This window comes from Sceloporus occidentalis, unplaced genomic scaffold, assembly GCF_023333645.1.
Source record: "Sceloporus occidentalis isolate IW3139 unplaced genomic scaffold, rSceOcc1.0.p SCAF_4, whole genome shotgun sequence".
NCBI lineage: Eukaryota > Metazoa > Chordata > Lepidosauria > Squamata > Phrynosomatidae > Sceloporus > Sceloporus occidentalis.
Genome location: NW_028316984.1, coordinates 33,548,066 through 33,568,438, shown reverse-complemented (window position 1 = coordinate 33,568,438; position 20,373 = coordinate 33,548,066). Strand labels below are relative to the sequence as shown.

Below are 20,373 nucleotides of genomic sequence, written 5' to 3'. Positions count from 1 at the left end.
GTTAGTCTCAACGGGGCTACAAGATCTCTGTACTACATAGTGGCCTTGGGTGCATCACACCCTCTCAACCTCAGAGAGGGGGATTGTTTATAACTGCGAATTTTTATTCTTATGATATCTTATAGTTGTATTTTGTGTGATAATCTGCCTTGATTCCCTCGGGAAAAGGTGGAATATAAATAAATTATTATTATTATTATTATTATTATTATGAAGAAGACACTCTCTCAGCCACAGAGGATGGTTTACTGAGTGCTGAGTTCATTATAGAAATGTAGATGCTAAGAAAGCCCCCACTGAGAGTTTCTCCTCAGATGATGATGATGATGATAATAATAATAATACTTTTATTTGTAGCCCGCCTTTTCCCAAGGAATCAAGGCGGGTTACACCAACAACAGCCCAGAGCCTGCATGGTGCCTGGAGGTCGGAGCCTAGGCGTTTGCTCTTCCCGAGAAGGAGGGCGCCCTTTCCTTTCTTCCTCCCTTCCTGGTCTTATTTTGGAGAGGCAGAGGTCCTTCTTTTCCCTCCAGGAAGTGAATGAGACGCCGCCACCGCCGCCGCCGGGGTCAATGGCAGCAGCAGTAGCAGCAGCAGCAAAGGCAGGGAGGAGGAAGAAGGAGAGACAGAGAGAGAGAGGGGGGGGGAAGGGAGGGAGGGAGGAAGGAAAGAGAGAGAGAGAGAGGCCCCTCCAAGGCAGGTTTGGTAACCGCTGTCCTGTCCTTCCCTCCCCGGCAGTGGCTTGGCCAATGACCCCCAGCCCTGGGCTGCCCCTCTCCCCCTGAAGCCCTCCTCCATCCATGTCCCAAGGAAGGGGGCCTCCGCTGCCTCAGGAGCAGGATGCTGCGCCGCCCGCCTCCGCCTCTGCTGCTGCTGCTCTGAAGGAAGGATGGAAGGAGTGCTCTACAAGTGGACCAATTATATCACAGGTAGGCAGGAGACACCCCCTCCCCCGGGTCACACTCTCTCAGCCTCAAGGGGAGGCCAGGGCCCCCTCCCTCCCTCCCTCCCTCCCTCCCTCCCCCCAGGAGGACAACGACAGCAAAGGCCACACACAACACAAGACACAAGCACTAACACTCACAGGGAAACACACACACACACACACAGTGTGTGTACAATATGCAGGTATAGGTACTGTATATGTGTACCTAGACAGTTCCCACGTATACACATAGTGTATACATATATGTGTGTATATATATATATATACACACACACATAGTGTGTACATATGTTTATGTATGTGTGTATGGGTACTGTATAGGCATGTATGTCTAGGCATGTGTATGCATATGTAGGTATTGGTATAGGTACTGTATATGTCTAGGTACATGTATGTAGGTATGTGTGTATTTGTGTGTATGTATATTCATGTAGGTACATGTACTGTATATATCGTAAGTACATGTAGGTAGGTAGGTAGATGTGTGTATGCATGTGTATATAGGTATAGGTACTGTATATGTCTAAGTACATGTAGGTAGATATGTATGTATTTGTGTGTATGTATACGTATGTATGTGTAGGTTCTGTATATGTCTAGGTACATGTATGTAGGTATGTATGAATATGTGGGTATGTATAAGTATATAGGTATAAGTATAGGTAGGTAGGTAGGTATATGTGTGCATGTATGTGTATGTAGGTATAGGTATAGGTACTGTATATGTCTAGGTATATGTGTGTATGTATATAGGTATAGGTATAGTTACTGCAGATGTCTAGGTATATGTATGTGTGTATACATATGTATATGTATGTAGGTATAGGTAAAGGTACTGTGTATGTATATGTATGTATGTGATATGTATGTATGTGATGTGTGTGTATAGGTGTACATGTGTGTGTGTGCATGTATATGTATATGTACATGTGTTTCCCCATGGTTGTTAGTGCTTCCCTAGAAGCTTGTATGTTGGTGTCCTGGTTTGAGTGTTTGGAGATCAGGCTTTGATTCCCAGCTTGGCCATGGAAATCCACTGGGTGACCTTGAGCAAGTCACCCTTTCTCAGAGGATGGCAGTGATGGCAAACACTATGAAGAAATCTTGTCTAGAAAACCCCATGATTGGTTCACCACCATAGGGTTACCATAAGTCAGAAACGACTTGAAGGCACATAGCAACAGCAAACGACACAAAAGACACAAGACAGACAGTGTGTGTGTTTCCCTGTGGTTGTCAGTGCTTTCCTGGGAGCCTATCTGTGGAGCCAGGTTGGTGCCCTGGTTTGAGTGTTTGACTCTGGAGATCTGGCTTTGATTCCCTGGACCAGCATAAAAACACGCAGGGTGACCTTGGGCAAGTCCCACTTTCTTAGCCTCAGAGGATGGCAATGATGACAAACCTCCTCTGAGGAAATCGTGCCAAGAAAAACCTATGATTGGGTTGCCATAATAATAATAATAATAGTAGTAGTAGTAGTAGTAGTAGTTTCTTTTCCACCTCCTGTGCATACCTGGCCTGGAGGTCTGTCTTGACCCTCTTGCCATTCCAACCTCGAGCGTGCCCTGAGCGGCACAGGATTGTGGTGACTAGATGCTGCGGTCTTGAGGCCATCTGTACCCATGGTCTACAGTGAACCACTGGCAAGGAGATCTTTTTTTGGTGCCCCCTTTGCAGCTGGGTTTGGGGCACCTTAGCTGGCTGTGGCACAGCTTCAGCCTGACCCAGGGGCATGCGTCATCTGAATACCATGACCCCAGATTAGCCCAAAGATGGCAGTTTTGGCCCACATTCGCACAAACAGCCTGCTCATTCACAGCTATTAAAGGTCTGTTCCTCAGCAGTTCATTCCATGCATCTGAAGTAGGCTTAAGTCTACAAAAACTTACACTACCAATATCTTTCTCTTAGGTCATGTCCACATAGCCCAAATAACATGTCTCCCCTGTCCCCCTGTTCCCACAGTGATCAGTCCAGATGATGCAGGGCCTAATTGCCAATTCATATGGCCAGTTCAGCACTAAACCTGCTCTATAAGACCCTTGAAATGTTTTTTTTTAAATCACCTTTTGCTCTGGATCTTCCAGGAAAACCCCAAACATTTAATAGCAATGCTGGGCAGCAGTTTTCAACCCTACTATGGTGAGCGCTTGGCATGGGTTACTCACTCTGAGGTCAGAACTAGGTGCCCAGCCATGTGATTTATGCTGGGCACCTCATTCTGACCTCAGAGTGGGCAACATGCAGCACTGGTGGTGGCACAGTGGGACATGCTTGCAAACAACTGCCTGTTGTCACAACAGAGTGCCCAAGGTAATGGGAGAGGAACCTTAGGGTAGCTTTGGCGCCAGAATATAGGGGCTGCTCCTGGACTATTTTGCCCATGCAGACATCCCCCAAGTAGGTCCCAAAAGCACTACAAGATCCCTTTGCATACTGAGCAAGGCTAACATAGCTATGTCTTTTCTATTTTCTCAGGGTGAGAAAAAATCCAGACCAAATAACTGACTTGTCAGAAGTGTCCCATGATAGATCTCATGGTGCTACAAAGTGTATCAGTGTGGATGGCCTTAGGGTGCTTTCCCAGGAAAGTTTGTGTTCTTTTACTATGAGCAAAGCAAAGCAAAGCAGCATGTGTTCCACAGGGACAGCTGCTCTTTAACTCATCTCAAGGGAGAGGGAATAGTTTGTTCCCAAAATAGATCCAAAAGAGTCATTTTACTTGAAAAACTTGTGGATTTGGTTTTGGGCTAGTCTACACGTTTCAAATACTCCTCATTTCAGTTGAATAGAATGTATTTCAGCCCCATGCGATTTGTAGGACTCAGGGCTTTTAGTGCCTATGCCCAAAAAACCTGTTAAACTGTGCAGAAAAAAGCTTCACATTTTTTACCAGCATACCCACTGAAATCCACAGAATGTACATTATCGCATATGTGAAAGTCCCATCTGCTTTATTTTCTCATTTTTCTATCCCACCTGAGGAGAGCAGGTTACATCCCACTTGAGGAGAGCAGGGAACTCTTGAAGGCTACAAGTTCCCATTTAATTTTTTTTATTACCCTAAGGTTTCCTTCCAGATTGCCAGAATAAAACTATCGAGGCAGACAGATAAAAAGTAGGTCCTGGATCCTCAGCTTTGCTAATTAAAATGTTGTTGTTGCTGTTGTGTGACTCCCAATTGTTTCTGATTTATGGTGACACTATCAAAACAAAACAAGCAGCTTCATTTATATACCGCTTCATACTGAACTAACTGTCTAAGCGGTTAACAACTGTAAGCTAATTGCCCCCAACAATCTGGGTACTAATTTTAGCGACCTCCTCGGAAGGATGCAAGCCTGAGTTGAGCTTGAGCCTTTTTGCTGGTCTTGACCTCGCAATCTTATGGTTTTGAGTGAGTGGCTGCAGTAGAGGCATTTAACCATTGCGCCACCAGGGCTCTATCACAAGGCTTCCTTGACAGAATTTGTTCAGAAGGGGTTTGCCTTTGTCTTCTTCTGAGGCCAAGGGAGTTTGACTTGCCCAAGGTTACCCAGTGGGTTTTTATGACAGAGCTGGGATTTGAACCTTGGTTTCCAGAATCGTAGTCCAATATCCAAACTGCTATGGCATTATGGCTTTCACTGAATTAAAATTTTACCCCGTCACTTAGTCAACTAACAATTCAAAAGAAGATTAAGAACATTGTTTTTATAACCGTGGAAATTTTTCTGCCTCCAAGCCAGGTCATTCTAACTTGCAGTGGGTCCTTCTGCATCTAAATTGTCTCCTGGATCTGCTACATGGATCTACATGGAAACATGCTGTTGTTTGTGTGATATTGTGTTTGTAATAAAACATTTATGCTGTTCTCTATTCTTGTTTTAGGTTGGCAGCCTCGTTGGTTTGTTCTAGATAATGGGACATTGTCTTACTACGATTCACAGGATGATGTTTGTAAAGGTAGTAAAGGAAGCATAAAGATGGCAGTTTGTGAAATCAAAGGTAAGACCTACCATGAGAAATGTATCTTCTACTTTAGGCTTTACCATGATGTCTTACCTCATTCTGGTTTGAATCTGGTGGACTCATTGGTTAAACTGGTTCACTTTATGAGATGAAATGTGTGTTAATGTCTCCAAAAGAAAGATATTATTAGTTACAGACCCTGTTACCGTAAATCCTGGAATGCTGCTGGACACACAGGCTCACAAACAAGGCCTGTAACTTGTGCTGCATCTCTCCCACATTCAGCACCTTCCATGCAAAACTGCATTTGGAATCCCCAAAGCCAGCTGATTTGCTGTCTTTTTGTTAAGGTGTGAATTTTGACTTCAGATGTAGATTTGCCATTGTCCAGTAAAAAGCTATAAATGCCTCCCTACTCTTACTTGCCAAATTGCTTGTACATGGGAACAATGGATGATTTAAAAAGCTGAACAAGGGGAAATGGGAGAACCAGTGGTTTCTCCTATGTTCTCCAAGATATTGGTTCCCCTTTAGGAACAGATTTTTCCCTCCCGCCATTGAGAGTCTGTTTGGCAGAAATGCAAGTGCTTGGGGCCTTGAAATATCATGGAAATTCCAAAAAAATGTATTTTTTTGACCCAGGGCAAAAAATTTTGATTGTTGTAGATTATGTGGATCAGCCACCTCATTGGAAAGAGTCATAATATATTTTGATGTTCAGAAAACAAACCCTTCCCCTCTCTTTACAATGTTTGTAACAAGAATTTTTGCTTACATTTATCACTTATATAGAAGGACTCCAAAGCCTTTCACCACTTCTTATAATGTTTCAGAAATTCTGATTTGGAGGTTTGAAAAAGGATGGAGAATTTTGGTAGCAACATCATTTTAGCGTCTTTAGTTACTTTGATGAACCTAGATCATAGAATCATAGAGCTAGAAAAGATTGCAAGGGCCATCCAGTCCAACTCTTTGCCATGCAGCAATACACAATCAGAGCACTCCTGACAGATGGCCATCCAGCCTCTGTTTAAAAACTTCCAAAGAAGGAAACTCCACCACTCTCCAAGGCACTGTTGAACACTCTTACCATCAGGAGCTTCTTCCTAATGCTTAGGTGAAATCTATTTTCCTCTAGCTTGAATCCATTGGTCTGGATCCTAGTCTCTGGAGCAGCAGAAAACAAGCTTTCTCCTTCCTCAATCCGACATCCTTTCAAATGGCTATCATGTCACCTCTTAACCTTCTTTTCTCCAGACTAAACTGCTCAGCTTGCTTAACCACTCCTCATAGGACATAGTCTCCATTCAGTAATTTCTGTACATGGAACAGAAGAAGCACCAGTTACTTGTCTTTTCAGTTCAGTTGACATCTCAGCAATAGCTCAATCAGAGAAAATAAGAGATGAAAAGAGAAAGGATAGCATGCCATTCATCCCTAAATCTACAGCCATTTAGATAGGAAACAGAATTCAAATCCTGTGCGTATAGGTGTCTATTTTGAGTTGTTGGTTTTCTGTAAAGCAGCAAGAGTAGATGGTGATTGTTTTCAGAGTATATAAGAGCTTAGTTGAAGAAAGGACGAGGCTGAGTTTGGATAACTAATACAGCCTGGACACAATAAAGCAGTGCTGCTCAAAGTGGTGTTCTGTGGATAGTTGCCAGTCTCCCAGTCATTGGCCGCTGCTCTCTGGTGACTTTCAAGGAAAGAAAGAAACAATTATATATAGGCTATAGGCAAAAATACAGTGTCAGCCCCTGGGATACAGGAGGCAAAATTGCCTTTCCTTCACATCAGGGGTGCCCAACTTGGAAGGAGGTAGGGGCCAAAATTAAGGTCCGCTAGGTTGTTTGGGCTGCCAATAGGCTTAGGACAGTGAAATGGAGGACCTGACCAAATAAAAGCTGTAAGCATATATATGTAAATTCATACTTATTAGCCATGCTCAAAATGGGGGACGTTGTGGAATCCCTCCTCCTGGAGAGGAAGGCCGAGATGGGGGACATGTCGAAGAAAAGGAGGGAAAGTCTGGTCACCCTACTAAGGCACAGACATCCCTCCCTCCCTCCTTCCCTCCCTCCCTCCCTCCTTTCTTTCTTTCTTTCTTTCTTTCTTTCTTTCTTTCTGTCCTCCCTCCCTCCCTTCTTTCTTTCCTTGCTTCTTTCTTTCCTCCCTTCCTCCTTTCTTCTTTTCGCTACTCCCTCCCTCCCTCTTTTCCTTCTACATCAAAAAGCTTGAGATGCACTGCTATAGAGACCTCCTGGGGGCAATCTGTGCTCACCCAAAGTGACCAGGCAAATGAGAATCTGCAAGTCAGTTAAAGCAATGCAACTAATGTTATAAATAGCTTGACATAATCCAGTTGTAATTGGAGAAACTACTGTTGTTATTTTTGAGCACCTTTGAAAAATCTATCCATTTACTTTATTTTGTCCTGTCTCTCATAAGTGCACCCTGTAGACAGCACAAGAATGGAGTTAATAATTCCAGGAGAACAGCATTTCTACATGAAAGCTGTTAATGCAGCTGAACGACAAAGGTGGCTAGTGGCACTGGGGAGCTCAAAAGCCTGCTTGACAGACACCAGAATGAAAAAAGAGAAAGGTACTCACTAACATTTTCTCAAGTAACTCAATCCCATTACAAAATGTAGCTTTAAAGTGATGTAAACAGTCAACATTTCTACCAAGTGTAATACTATTTTTTTTAAATTGCTGGTAGAAAACATATAATTCAGACATCAAAACACTCCGCTCCACCCTCACCATTATGTTGGCTGAATTTTTCTGGTCATTCTCTCTGTTGTTTTTTTAAACATAAAGTACCTATAATTTTTTGAAGCACTATGCATATATTCAAAAGGTAATAATACAGGTTGAGTCTCCCTTATCCAGAATTCCAAAACTCTGAAATATTCCAAAATCACCCACATGGGACCCTGAGATAGTGATATCTTTGCATTCTGCTGGATCAGTGTACACAAACTTTCTTTCATGCACAAAATTATTAAGAATATTGTGGATAAAATTACCTTTAGGCTATATGTATAAGTGTATTGTTGTTGTTGTTGTGTGTTTTCTAGTAATTTTTTCGCTTATGGTGACCCTAAGACAGCCCTATCATAGGGTTTTCTTTGCAAATTTCTTCAGGGAAGGTTTTCCATTGCCATCCTCCGAGGCTGAGAGAGTGTGACTGGCCCAAGGTCACCCAGTAGGTTTTTGTGCTCAAGTGGGGAATCAAGCCCTGATCTCCAGAATCGTACTCCAGTGCCCAAACCACTACACCACACTGGCTCTCTAAGTTGTATATGAAAGATAAATGAATGTAATCTTTAGACTTGGGTCCCATCTCCAAGATATATTATGAATATGCAGTTACTCCAAAATCTAAAAAACTCCTGAAATCCAAAACACTTCATTTCAAATAAGGGAGACCTAACTTGTACTCCTTTCATATAGGGTCATAATCTAATGTACTTGAAATTAAAGGAGCAAAGAATGGCAGAGAAGGAGAAAGAAAGCATTGGAGCAGCTGCTTTTTCTCTGGATGATAGATTGAATCAGGTGTATCTTCCCCATGGCATTATGTTCTCACTGGGATGCAGGAGTGCAGTCTGTTAGTGGCCGTTGGTTCCCTACCCAGTAGCAGATGCTGGCATGTGCTGCTCTATAGTTTTAAAGACCCAAGTCAACTGATGGATGGAGACGGATGACTCCTTGCCACTAATATGTTTACTGGCTATATACCTGGCATATGTTGGAGGAAATCTGTTGTTCATACTTGAGAGGCTCTTGTATATGAAAGAAAATGGTCAGCCAATAAGGAGATATACTCACATTTAGTTATATATACATAGTTATGATGTAAAATTTATAGGACACATTGCATTGGTGCTAAAAGTATGGCCAATGCCAGTGATATGATATGACCCTGAAACTTCTTAATGTGCACTTTAAATGTATGAAGAGAATTGGCTAATCATGGGATCAGGATGGCAGAGCAAATGAGTGAAAAACTCCACCAACATCCCAGTGGCATGTATGGATGTTCAGGAAAACAGAGTTAAGATTGGCATAGAGGCTGCATCCACACTGGAGAAATAATCCAGTTTGACACCATTTTAACTGTCATGGCTCAATGCTATGGAATTTTGGGAATTGTACTTTTGTGACTCATTTAGCCATCTCTGCCAGAGTGGTCTGGTGGCTCAACAAACTATAGTTCTCAGAATTCCATAGCTTTGATCATAAGTAGTGCCAAATTGGATTATTTCTGCAGTGCAGATACAGCCACAAAGGTGAATGCTTCTCAGCTTGTAGAAAGTTTAGAACTCAGTCTTTTTGTTTAAAGGAATTCAGAAGTAAACATTTAAAACTTGAGGGAACTCCTACACTCGAATGGGAATTTTTTTGTTTTCTGATGTTCTTGCAGAAATGAATGAAACCAATGAATCTCTCAAAACCAAAATGTCTGAGCTTCGTCTCTACTGTGACCTTCTAATGCAGCAGGTCCATACAATACAAGAATACGTTCACCATGATAAGAATCATTCGTCACCTACTGTGGAGGTATTAGGGTTTTTCTTTTCTTTTGAGAAGCCTTTATTTATTTATTTATTTATTTAACAGTGCACAAGATGTTTCCTTTCATGTTTTGGAGAATGTGCTTCAGTTTCATGATGTGTTTGTGTGTGTGTGTGTGCTTTCAAGTTGCCCATCGACTTAGGGTGACCCAATGAATTTCAAAGGAGTTTCTTAGCAAGGAATATTCAGAGGTAGTTTTGTCAGTCCCTTACTCTGAAATATAGTCTACAGCACCTGGTATTTGTTGGTGGTCTCCCATCAAATATCAACCAGGGCTGACCTTGCTTAGAAACTAAGACCAGACAAGATCTGGTGCCTTTAGGGTATTTATAGGCCCCTACACATAAGTTTATCCAATATTGCTGTGAGTTGACACAACAGCAACACTGCGTCTCTGGGATCTCCTGTACTTCTGCTAATCTCAAGGATCACCTGAGCCTGCTAAAGCCTTCTCTTTGCCTGTAGACATGGAATGTAGGTATGGGGGCAGGGACAAAATGAAGGCATAGTCCTTCTAAATAAAAAATCTGCCCCCCCCCCCCCCCAGTGAAATTTTTATTCAGCTCACAGATTTCTAGCATTGCAGAGAGTGAGACATTGGAAAGCATTCACACCTTGAACTCTTATATTTGGTGTGTTTGCATTCTCTTGGTAGCTTCCCTCTTTTGCTTTGGATGTCTAAACTGTATTTGTAAATGGTCAGTTGAAGTTTACCGCAGTGCTAAAAATGTGGGAACTGAAGGAAAGTTTAATTAGTGGGGCAGGAGTCTTATAGGGGTGAACCTCTCATTTTACCCCTTTGTAACTACACTTTAGTGCTGTTTTAGCTATGTCAACCAGCAGTGAGAACTGAGCTGGCTGTTTGCATAAATACAGCAGCAAAATAGACTATAAAAACACAATTGCCAAAGTCAGTTAAAAAGCAAATACAAGGTAACAACAACAATAAGCAAAACAGCATTTATGGTAGTAAAATAATCAATTGGTAATAAACTGATGAAACTACAAGAGTGAAAGACTGAGGTACATCTTTTATGGGAATTTCAGCTCCTTGGTATGGATATCCTTAAAACATTTTAAATATTTAAAAAAAGAATGTTTGGAATCCTTTTCACTATTTTCAGTGCACAAGCTAGATTTACAGCTGCATAAATTTTGGTATTCACATTTATGATTGTGGTATTATTACCATGATGGCAAATGCCCCCTAAAATCTATCATAAAATCCAAAAAGCTGCACTAACTGATGGAGTTGTGCAGTAGTGGTGGCTAGGGCCGGTTCAGCTCCCCTCTGCCAATGAGTTACAGTGTGAGTTGCACAGTGACTCAGTAGCAGGAGTGGTCATCCTTCAGTGCCCAATTGCCAGTGGTGCATAACTCCTTTAGATGGTATGGCTGCCTGACTTTTAATGTGTGTTTTATGGAGTTGGATCAGGAGACAGATTGTAACTATGCCGTCATAGCTACTTCTCCCATGTAGGATCTTGTTCATTGTCTTTCTTTCCCAATGGAAAAAAAGGGAAAACACAACAGAAATATAGAATCATAGACTCATAGAGTTGGAAGAGACCTCAAGGGCCATCCAGTTTAACCCCTTTCCATGCAGGAATACACAATTAAAGCATTCCTGACAAATGGCTACCCAGTCTCTGTTTAAAAACCTCCAAAGAAGGAGACACCAGCACATTTCGAGGTACATCTGAGGTAGTATTCGAAATCTCTGTGTGTACCGAAATAGTCCATGTCCATCAAAGTCATCCTAAAGTGCCAGTCAAGAGGCATGTTGCGCAGACTGGCAGTTTATTAAAAACTGATTCTTTGATTCATGATTAATTGGGGATTAAACAGCTTTAGCTTCAGCTAAAAAAGTTTTATCAGGCTAGTCTAAAATTGTCTCATGATTGTTAAGGCATTTGTTGATGTGCACTTCTTCCTTTTGTTTGCAGAATATGAATGAAGCTTCTTCCTTGCTCAGTGCCACTTGTGACACGTTTATCACGACGCTTGAAGAATGTGTGAAAATAGCTAATGCCAAGTTTAAGCCGGAGATATTTCAGTTGCCTCATCCTGATCCCTTAGTTTCTCCTGTGTCACCTTCACCTGTACAGATGGTTGGACATTCTTTAACGTCATACTTTACTGAGGGCTTGAGGAGGTTTGGGAGGGTATGGTGGGATGAAGTCAAATGTACAGGTTCTCCCAAGGTGCTGTAGTATGCCTTTTCAAGTCAAGGAACTGAGTTCCTCCCAAGAGTAACAAAAGGCTGTAGTCTTTACCAAGAAATAAGGGTGCCTTCACATACTACATTTTAAATGTACATGCTTGGAAACATATAGTGGCACGTACATCTGGTGGGAGCTGTCTGTGTTTTCAGGTACTTGATAAACGCATTAGTGCGCAATAAATTAAGATGTATTTGTGAACAAAATATGATTATTACTTATTATGTATTTTTATCCTACCCTTCCTCAAATAAGGTTAGCATGGTGTTTATGCTTCCTCCCAGTTTTATCCTCTCAACAACTTTGTGACATGGGTTTAGGTGGGAGACCAAATTCCCACAAAAAGTATCATGGCAAAGAAGGGATTTGAATTTGAATTGCCTCAATCCTAGACATCCTAACCCGTAAACCACATTGGTTTAGAACAGGGGTAGGCAACCTTTTTGAGCTGGGGGCCGGGTTTCTGTCCCTCAGACAACTGGGGGGCCGAAGCCAGGGGTGGAGCTTCCACCCTCCGGGGGCGGAGCCGCATGTCGGGGGCGGCGCTTCCACCCCCCCCGGGGTCCAGGCCTCCCCCTCTTTGCCGGCCCCATCAGGGGCTGGCAAAAAAGCTAGCGGGGGCCGCCAGCACTGGAGGCCTCCTCTTTGCCGGCCCTTTTGCTGTCGCTGGGGCCCTCCTAGAGGGCTCCGGCAGCGGGCCTCTGGGAGGCTCTTTTGCCATCTCTGGGGCCCTCTGGGCCCTGGCAACAGGCCTCCCAGAGGGTCGCTGCTGCCGTCGGAGCCCTCAGGGGGCCCCAGTGACGGCAATGGGCCTCTTGGAGGGCCCCAGAGAAGACAACGGGCCTCCCAGAGGCCCACTGCCGCCGCCGGAGCCCTCCTGGAGGGCCCCAGCAATGGCAACGGGCCTCCCGGAGGCCCGCTGCCGCCGCCAGAGCACTCCTGCAGGGCCCCAGCGACGGCATCGGGCCTCCCGGAGGCCCGCTGCCGCCGCCGGAGCACTCCTACAGGGCCCCGCAAGGGCAACGGGCCTCCCGGAGGCCCGCTGCCGCCTCCAGAGCAGCGAAGGCAATGGGTCTCCCAGAGGCCTGCTGCCGCCGCTGGAGCACTCCTGCAGGGCCCCAGCGAAGGCAAGGGGCCTCCCGGAGGCCCGTTGCCACTGCCGGAGCCCTCCTGCAGGGCCCCAGCGACGGCATCGGGCCTTGCGGAGGCCCGCTGCCGCCGTCGGAGCACTCCTGCAAGGCCCAATGAAGGCAACGGGCCTCCTGGAGGCCCGCTGCCGGCGCTGGAGCCCTCCTGCAGGGCCCCAGCAAGGGCAACGGGCCTGCCGGAGGCCCGCTGCCACCGCCAGAGAACTCCTGCAGGGCCCCAGCGAGGGCAACAGGCCTCCCAGAGGCCCGCTGCCGCCTCCGGAGCAGCAAAGGCAACGGGTCTCCCAGAGGCCCGCTGCCGCTGCCGGAGCCCTCCTGGAGGGCCCCAGCGAAGGCAACAGGCCTCCCGGAGGCCCGCTGTCGCCGTCGGAGCCCTGTTTAAGGGCTCCAGCAGCCGCAGCGGGCCTCGGCGAAGTCTCGCGCGGCCTTTCTTGTGGTTGCGCGAGACTTCGCTTCTAGGGCGCCGCCATTTTGTTTTCTAAAATGGCGGCAAAGTCTCGTACGACCTAGGGGAAGGTCTCATGAGACTTTGCCACCATTTTGGGGAAAAAATGGTGGCCCCCCGGTCGCCGGGAAAGCTGCAATCGGCGGCGGCAGCCGGGGAAGGCAGGGTCTGGCGGCAAGGCCTCTGCGGGCCGCATCCGGCCTGCGGGCCGGGGGTTACTGACCCCTGCTTTAGAATTTATCAAAGATCACTCATGTATGGTGCTAAATAATCAGTGGAAAAGAGTGTGCACTGGGCATGCGTTGAACCCCTTAACGGCATCGCTCCAGAGAAGCATTAGAAAAGCAACAGTTAACTCTGCAAAATAAAATTCTTCACAGAGCTGCTTCTCCCTTGGCTTGTATTGCAGTCCAGGATCACCGGGTAGCATCCAGTCTTTGCTCCTGCAAGCACAACTTCCACTGAGCAGCACTGTAGTTGGGATGTTTCTGTTGATGGAATGGCATGAAAAGTGACATGCTCACTTCTCTAGTCCTACTGCTGCCCCTTGTACTTTTTGAGATTTGGAGGGGGAGCCAGCAAAAATGGTCTCCTCAACCCCCAAGCAAGCAAGCAAGCAAGCAAGCAAAGAAGGCTCTTCTGTTGGATTCAAAAGTCTTACTTTTGAATCCAGCAGAAGAGCCCATTTTCACAAACAGCAAATGCTGGATCCAGTCCAAAGACTCTAACTGAGGGTAGGCAATCTGTAATCTTCACCTATCACCATTGGGTAGGCTCTGAAACACATGGGTGTTGCAGTGTAATAAAACTCTGAAAGGCTCCAAGTTGCCTGTCCCTGCTTTGATGATTCCAAATACTGTTATCTTTTCATAGCATATGCTTTCTTAGAATCTCCTTGCAACTGGTAAACAGAGCATACCAGAAAACAGCATAAAAGACTAGTGTAGCTGCTCATCAGTTATGTTCTGAGGAAGAAACAAAATGTAACTACAGGTTAAATCTTCCCTATCAGGAATCCAAAATATTCCAAAAACCAAAACTTTTTTTTATGGATGGCTGAGATAGTGATGTCTTTGCTTTTCTCATGGTTCAGTGTACACAAACTGTTTCATGTACAAAATTATTTAAAATATTGTGTAACATTAACTTCAAGTTATATGTATAAGGTATATATGAAACATAAATGTATTTTGGGTTTACACTTGGTTCCCATTGCCAAGATACTGCATTATATACGCACATGTATTCTGAAATCCCCCCCCCCAAAAAAAATCCAAAACACTTCTGTATTTTGAATGAGGGATACTCAACCTGTGATATAAATTGATACATTGCTGTCTTCATAATATTGTTCCATTACATTTTTCAAAAAACCATATACAAACATTTTCAAGTTAAAGAAAATAATTTGTCCTACAAATACACAAATACAAATAGTAAATGTTTAGAGGCTATATAATAATTTGTTTTGTTCTCAAATTATTCTTTAGATGAAACGTTCTGTTAGCCACCCAGGTACTTGTAATCCCGAGAGGTAAGCAAAAAATGAGATTCTGCACATTTTTAAAGTTTTAGGAATCAAGAAACAGTTCATGAAATGTGAAGTCGAAGGCTTTCATGGCTGGCATCCAGTTTTCTGTGGGTTTTTTCAGGCTGTGTGGCCACATTCTGGAAAATTTTATTCTTGATGTTTTACCTGCAGCTGTGGCTGACATCTTCAGAGGGTGGTGGCATGGAAGTGTGTGGAATATATATACCTGTGGGGTGCTTGGTTTGGGAGGAAGTGGTTTTACACGTTAATGGTGGAGTTACTTTGTGTGTTGTATGGTGTTAAGCGCGTCCACACAGCCTGAAAATCCATCAGAAAACTACAGTATATGAAATGTTGCACATTTTCCCTCAAATTATGAAGTTCTTATCTCAGCTAAAAGAGAATTCTGAATATCCAGATTCACATTATGTAGTTTTTTGTGGACTTTTTGGGCTATGTGGCCATGTTCTAGCAGAACATGGCCACATAGCCCAAAAAACCCACAAAAAACGATGGATGCTGGCCATGAAAGCCTTCGACTTTTCACAGTATGTAGTTTATGCAATGATACCTTTTCCTTCAATACAGAATGGCTGGGCAGAGTGATGCTGGGGGCAGGGCTGCCATATGTACCCACTTCCTCTACTCCTTTTGTATAGATCTGATGTCTCAATCTACATATTACACTAAAGTTGTTGCTTGCAACCACATGAGGAGTTTAAAATATTTTCAGTATTTCATGTATTTGAGTTTGGGTGGGTGAGTGGTGGATTTCATTATGACTCCAGTTTGTGGTAATGCTTATTTATAATCTTGCCAGCCAAAGTCTTAATGAAAATCTCACTCTCCACTCTATAGTTCTTTCTTGAAATTTTGCTGTAGTGTATTTGAAGACCATGTTGTTAAATATCAAAGAAATGTCATGTGATAATAAAATGAGATGAACTGAAGAGGGCAAGAAGTCTTTAAAGCCTTTATAAAATGTGTGATGTTGTTGAATTTTTAGGAGTGGTTACTCCATGAAAGAACCAAATTCATCTTCCCATCGATTATCACAAAAATGGAGAAGAACCGTGTCTGATGCCGGACCATCTATAGATACTCCCCTTGAAGATGTAGACAGTAAGTTCTGATACGAGTGTGTGTTATTTCTGTGACCTTTGTTATGTGTTCTCTCTTCTTTTTGAAGTAGAAACCCACTTGCACCATGCCCACAGTGTTCACTAGAGTAACAGTGAGCCGCTTTGATTGTCTAGTTACAGAAAAGCGGGATACAAATAAAAGATTATTTATTTATTTATTTATTTATTTATTTATTTATTTATTTTTAACAGTGAGTATAGGAATGAGTTGAGAAAGGCCAGAATCATGTTGGTGACATGGGTGTGTGCAACCTATGGCCCGGTATGCAGATGATCTTTTTTTGGATAGTGCAGAAGGAGGTATTCCCCACCTCCTTAGACACCAGCCATCCACTCCTCTAGTCTCAGACAGCTTCTAAGCGCCTGGACTGCCATGGCTGTGTACTAGCCAGGAACAAAGCAGCACCTGGCTCTGGTTGCATACGAAAAGAAAACTGGCTTCACGCTCTTGGATTTCGAGTGAATCACTGAAAATCCAGGAGGATGACGTCAGCAATCTTTGCTGGTCACTGGCATCTCTCTTCCATGCCCAGGTAGTGCAAAGCTAAGGTAGCACATCTGGGCACTTGAAAGCTGCCATCCACAGGTGAAAGGGACATGTAACTGAGCAAGTGGAGCATTATGCTCTGCCTGTTAGATGTAGGATTGGAGTTACATTTTCCTGCATCCTACTAATTGAATGGAGTGCTAATGGACTGGCACTTTGTCTTGTAAAGCATTTAAGACCTTCAGGGTGGATTCAGATATTACTTTCCAAATGCTCATGCAAAAATTTAATAAAATAAAGACATTCATAGCACTGCCAATTAGGAAGCCTGTTATGGGTACACATTTCTCTGCAGTAAACATTGGAGTAATGAAGGAGGAATCAAACTCTTGATTCTGTATTTATTGTGGTGAAACAAAACAAACACACTTAATACTGATGGCACTGCGCCTGCAGAGAGTCTTAAGGTCCAAGCATAAATCTTTTCATGTTGTCTGTTCATAGGATAGGGGCTACGTCATGTTTTTTTTTAGAAGTTTAAATGGTAAGAAGCATTTGTGCGGCTAATGTAGAAAAAAGGTGAGATAAAAGAGGAGACTCAGAAGCTTGAAGGGAAATTCAAAGACATAGCCATGTTAGTCTGGAGAATCAGTATATGAAGGGATCTTGCAGTACTTTTGAAACAATAGAAGTTGGTAGCATGAGTTTTCATAGACGTGAGCCTACTTCTTCAGATATAGTTTAACATTTCCTGTACCTACTAATTCCCCTTTCCTTCTGTTGCTCTCCTCATATAGTTGCTCCCCAGTCTTTTTCCTCAGACCAGAAGTAAGCCTAAGAATAAAAATGACTGTGTTGATAAACATTTCCAAAGAAACCTTGTAAGAAAGTTTAAAAGAAAGTTTAAAGTTCAAAGAAATTCTTCCCCTCTATTGATTTATCCCCTAGAAATAGGTTACCTTAGCATATGTGTATTTGTTTGTTTGGGTAGCATGTCCTTCTATTTTTTAACTTTTGGACTTCTTCCAGTGAGGAATGAATACTATTACAATGCAGGTGCTTGAACCAAAGTGGCTTTCTTGGGGAATTGTTTTATGAGAACTAGAGATCTGATACTATTATTTATGTAAACGATGAAGGAGAACAAAAAGATACCTTAAGGCATGCAGAGACTTCTTTCGTATACCTGCACCAGCCAATACACAGAGTTCTGGGCTTCATGTGTTAGACAGGATAACACCATACAGAAGCAATATGCAGTCAGGTGCAGATGACTGAATGGAGCCTTTTTCAAGAACTACATTAAATAAATATATTTTGATCAATCTCTTATTAGGACCAGCATTCTATTCCAGAGATACTCTCAATGGAGATTTGGCACCTTCAGCCCTTCCTGAAGCAGCAACGTTACCATTCTGTGATTCTAACAAAGAATCAGAACTTGAAGAGACTCTTCCACCTACTTTGTGAAGACATGAAGGGAACGACTTTCTCTCAGTAATGCTATGCAAAAGCTGCTGTGGTTTTGTTGTTGTAGGGGAGTAGTGAGTTCCTGTGTGAAGGATTTCTCTGCACTTTATAGAGTAATGTTAAAAAAAACCCTTTGAAGTGTATTTTATCTTTATATAGTTTATTTGCAAGAGTATTTTCCTAAAACAAAAAAAAGTTCAGTTTGTGCATTTTACTAGATGGGTATGTACCTTTGTAAATGTAGCTCTTCTTTTTACAAAGCTGGACAGTCTGACAACTGAGTTTGGATATTCTAAACCTTGAAAAGAAAGTTTCACATTTGGGTTAGGGACAACTTGTGCCCTAACCTGGACAGCTCATATGATCACATAGTTGCTATGTCAGTGATAGTATCCTTTTGGTACAAGCCCATGTCTCACTGAACTCAGTGGCAATGCTTCCATTTTCTTTTTCATGGCGCATTGTGTTTTGGTGGTACGTTTCTGAGACTGTATTTCTAAAGTTCTAGCTTATAGGTGATTAGTGTTTCTATCTTTTTTAAAGCAGCAGTATACAAAAGTTCACAGTCTGTGGAACTTTAGATGCACCTTAAGTGCTGTCAATTTCCAAGGGACAAGTGCAGGTTAAGGGAATATTCCTACCAAAAACATGCACTTTTTACATCCCCTTGACTTTAATGAGAGCATTTTTTTATACAGTGAAGTAAGTGAGAATTCAGTGTTTAGCTTTAGCTGACTCTTGCCCTTAAATGCTTGAATTCTCTTGTGCTGTAATTTTTTTTTCTAAAAAAAGGATGGGGCTCAGAACTCTTGTATTTCTCCAAATTGCACTCAATACCAAAATGATGGATAAAATGTGCAGTATTTTTTTTAAAGGAAGGAATATAAATTATGTGATCACAAGGCATTATACAATACATGTGTAAAGATATTTTGACATTTTAAAAATATACTCCTTTTGCACCACAAAATGCATAGTATTCATTAGCGGGCGTGTGGAGCAGAGATCTGGAGACATGCTTAATTCTTGTTGGGGTAGACTACATAAATAAATGCACTCCTAGTACTGTTTTTTGTTTCATTTTATTTAAGATGGTTGGGCATCATCTAACCAAAGCAGGTCTAATGGATTTTGCTGGAAAACTAAAGAATATGTTTATCTCTTTCTGTTCAATGAGACAAAGAGTGCCTGACCTTGGCTGGATTCTGCCCTTTGCACTTAAAAGCAAATGATCCTTGGTATGTCTTTTTTACCAAGATGTTATTTTAGCACTGGTTTGTAAAATCTGCTCTTGAGCTGCCATTGTAACATATTCATATTTGCTGCCATACATTTATTTATGACATATTTATACCAAAGGAGGATGGTCACTTTTATTATTTTGAGTCTTGTAACTTCATATACAACAATTTTATTCTTTCAGTTCCAGTGTCAAATAATGAACTTGCCTCTAATAGAGCTGAGAACTGAGCTGTGACTAGAGAATGAACCATTTAGCGTAGTTACTGCCTCTTATTCTTCATAGGACTCATTCATCAGAAACTTCTACTTTGCAAGCTCTGTTTTATTTTGGGATGTTTTTTGTTATGGTTTCCCCCCCCAAGAGCAAAGATGAAATACACTTCTTAATTATAAGCATAGTTTGCACAGAAGTTTCTGATGGATTGTACCTAAAGTTCTTAGTGTTCTGAAATGTATTTTTAGTTCGTTTTTGTATGAACTTTGGGATAAATTTGGTATATGTCTTGGCCATGGAGCACTTTTTAAAAAATAAAATAAACATTTTTTTAAAAAAGAAAAGAGGTTACGTAAGTGTTCAGTAAATAAATAAATACAGTTTTTACACTGAAGCATGCATAACTCTTTGTTTCTGGTCAACTCTTTTAAATCAAGATAGATATATATAGACTTTCTAGCATAGTTTACAAAACAAAGTCACTGTACAACAAATAGAAAACCTTTAACACTCCAGACACTTTAGAGTACAACTTCCACAGACCCTTTCCATTGACCATATTGGGTGAAATTGATGGACATTTTAGGGGAAAACATATGGACCAGGATCCAGTAAGAATGATGGTGGTGCCCAAATCTCCATCAGGATACTTAGTGCTGTTGCTAGGCTGTATTTCCTCCACAGACGTTCAGTAGCATCTGGCAGACTTGTAGGCAGAGTTCTGTTCTCCCATCTGTTGTTTGGATGTTGGGGTGTATGTGTGTGTGTGTGTCCAGAAGTGTTCCAGATCTCTCTAGGGAAAGAAGGAGCAGCCTCTGCCCCATGTGTAATGCTTCTCTTTCTTTCCTGGGTGCGTGAGGGTAGCCAGAATGTGGCTGGGTACCCCTCTAAACTCATCATAGCATCATAAGGGTTGGAACAGGGCCATGCAGTCCAACCTCCAGTTATCTAGGAAGACACAATCCAAGCACTCCCAACACATGGCCATCCAG

At 42.7% G+C, this 20,373-nt stretch overlaps 1 protein-coding gene across 2 annotated transcripts; it reads left to right on the top strand.

Annotated features, from left to right (window-relative positions):
- The first annotated feature begins 649 nt into the window (after window positions 1–649).
- On the top strand, window positions 650–19,785 carry PLEKHA3 (pleckstrin homology domain containing A3). 2 transcript variants are annotated; one of them, XM_089519670.1, is made up of 8 exons: window positions 650–929; window positions 4,817–4,933; window positions 7,346–7,501; window positions 9,329–9,465; window positions 11,427–11,591; window positions 14,786–14,829; window positions 15,833–15,948; window positions 17,792–19,785. In XM_089519670.1, the coding sequence occupies exons 1-8, from the start codon at window positions 890–892 to the stop codon at window positions 17,923–17,925; spliced, it is 909 nt and encodes a 302-aa protein (XP_089375796.1). In that variant the 5' UTR covers window positions 650–889; the 3' UTR covers window positions 17,926–19,785. The 2 variants fall into 2 exon arrangements, with proteins under 2 accessions (XP_089375796.1, XP_089375795.1); XM_089519669.1 differs by lacking the exon at window positions 7,346–7,501 and having other exon boundaries at window positions 739–929.
- Window positions 19,786–20,373: the final 588 nt, after the last annotated feature.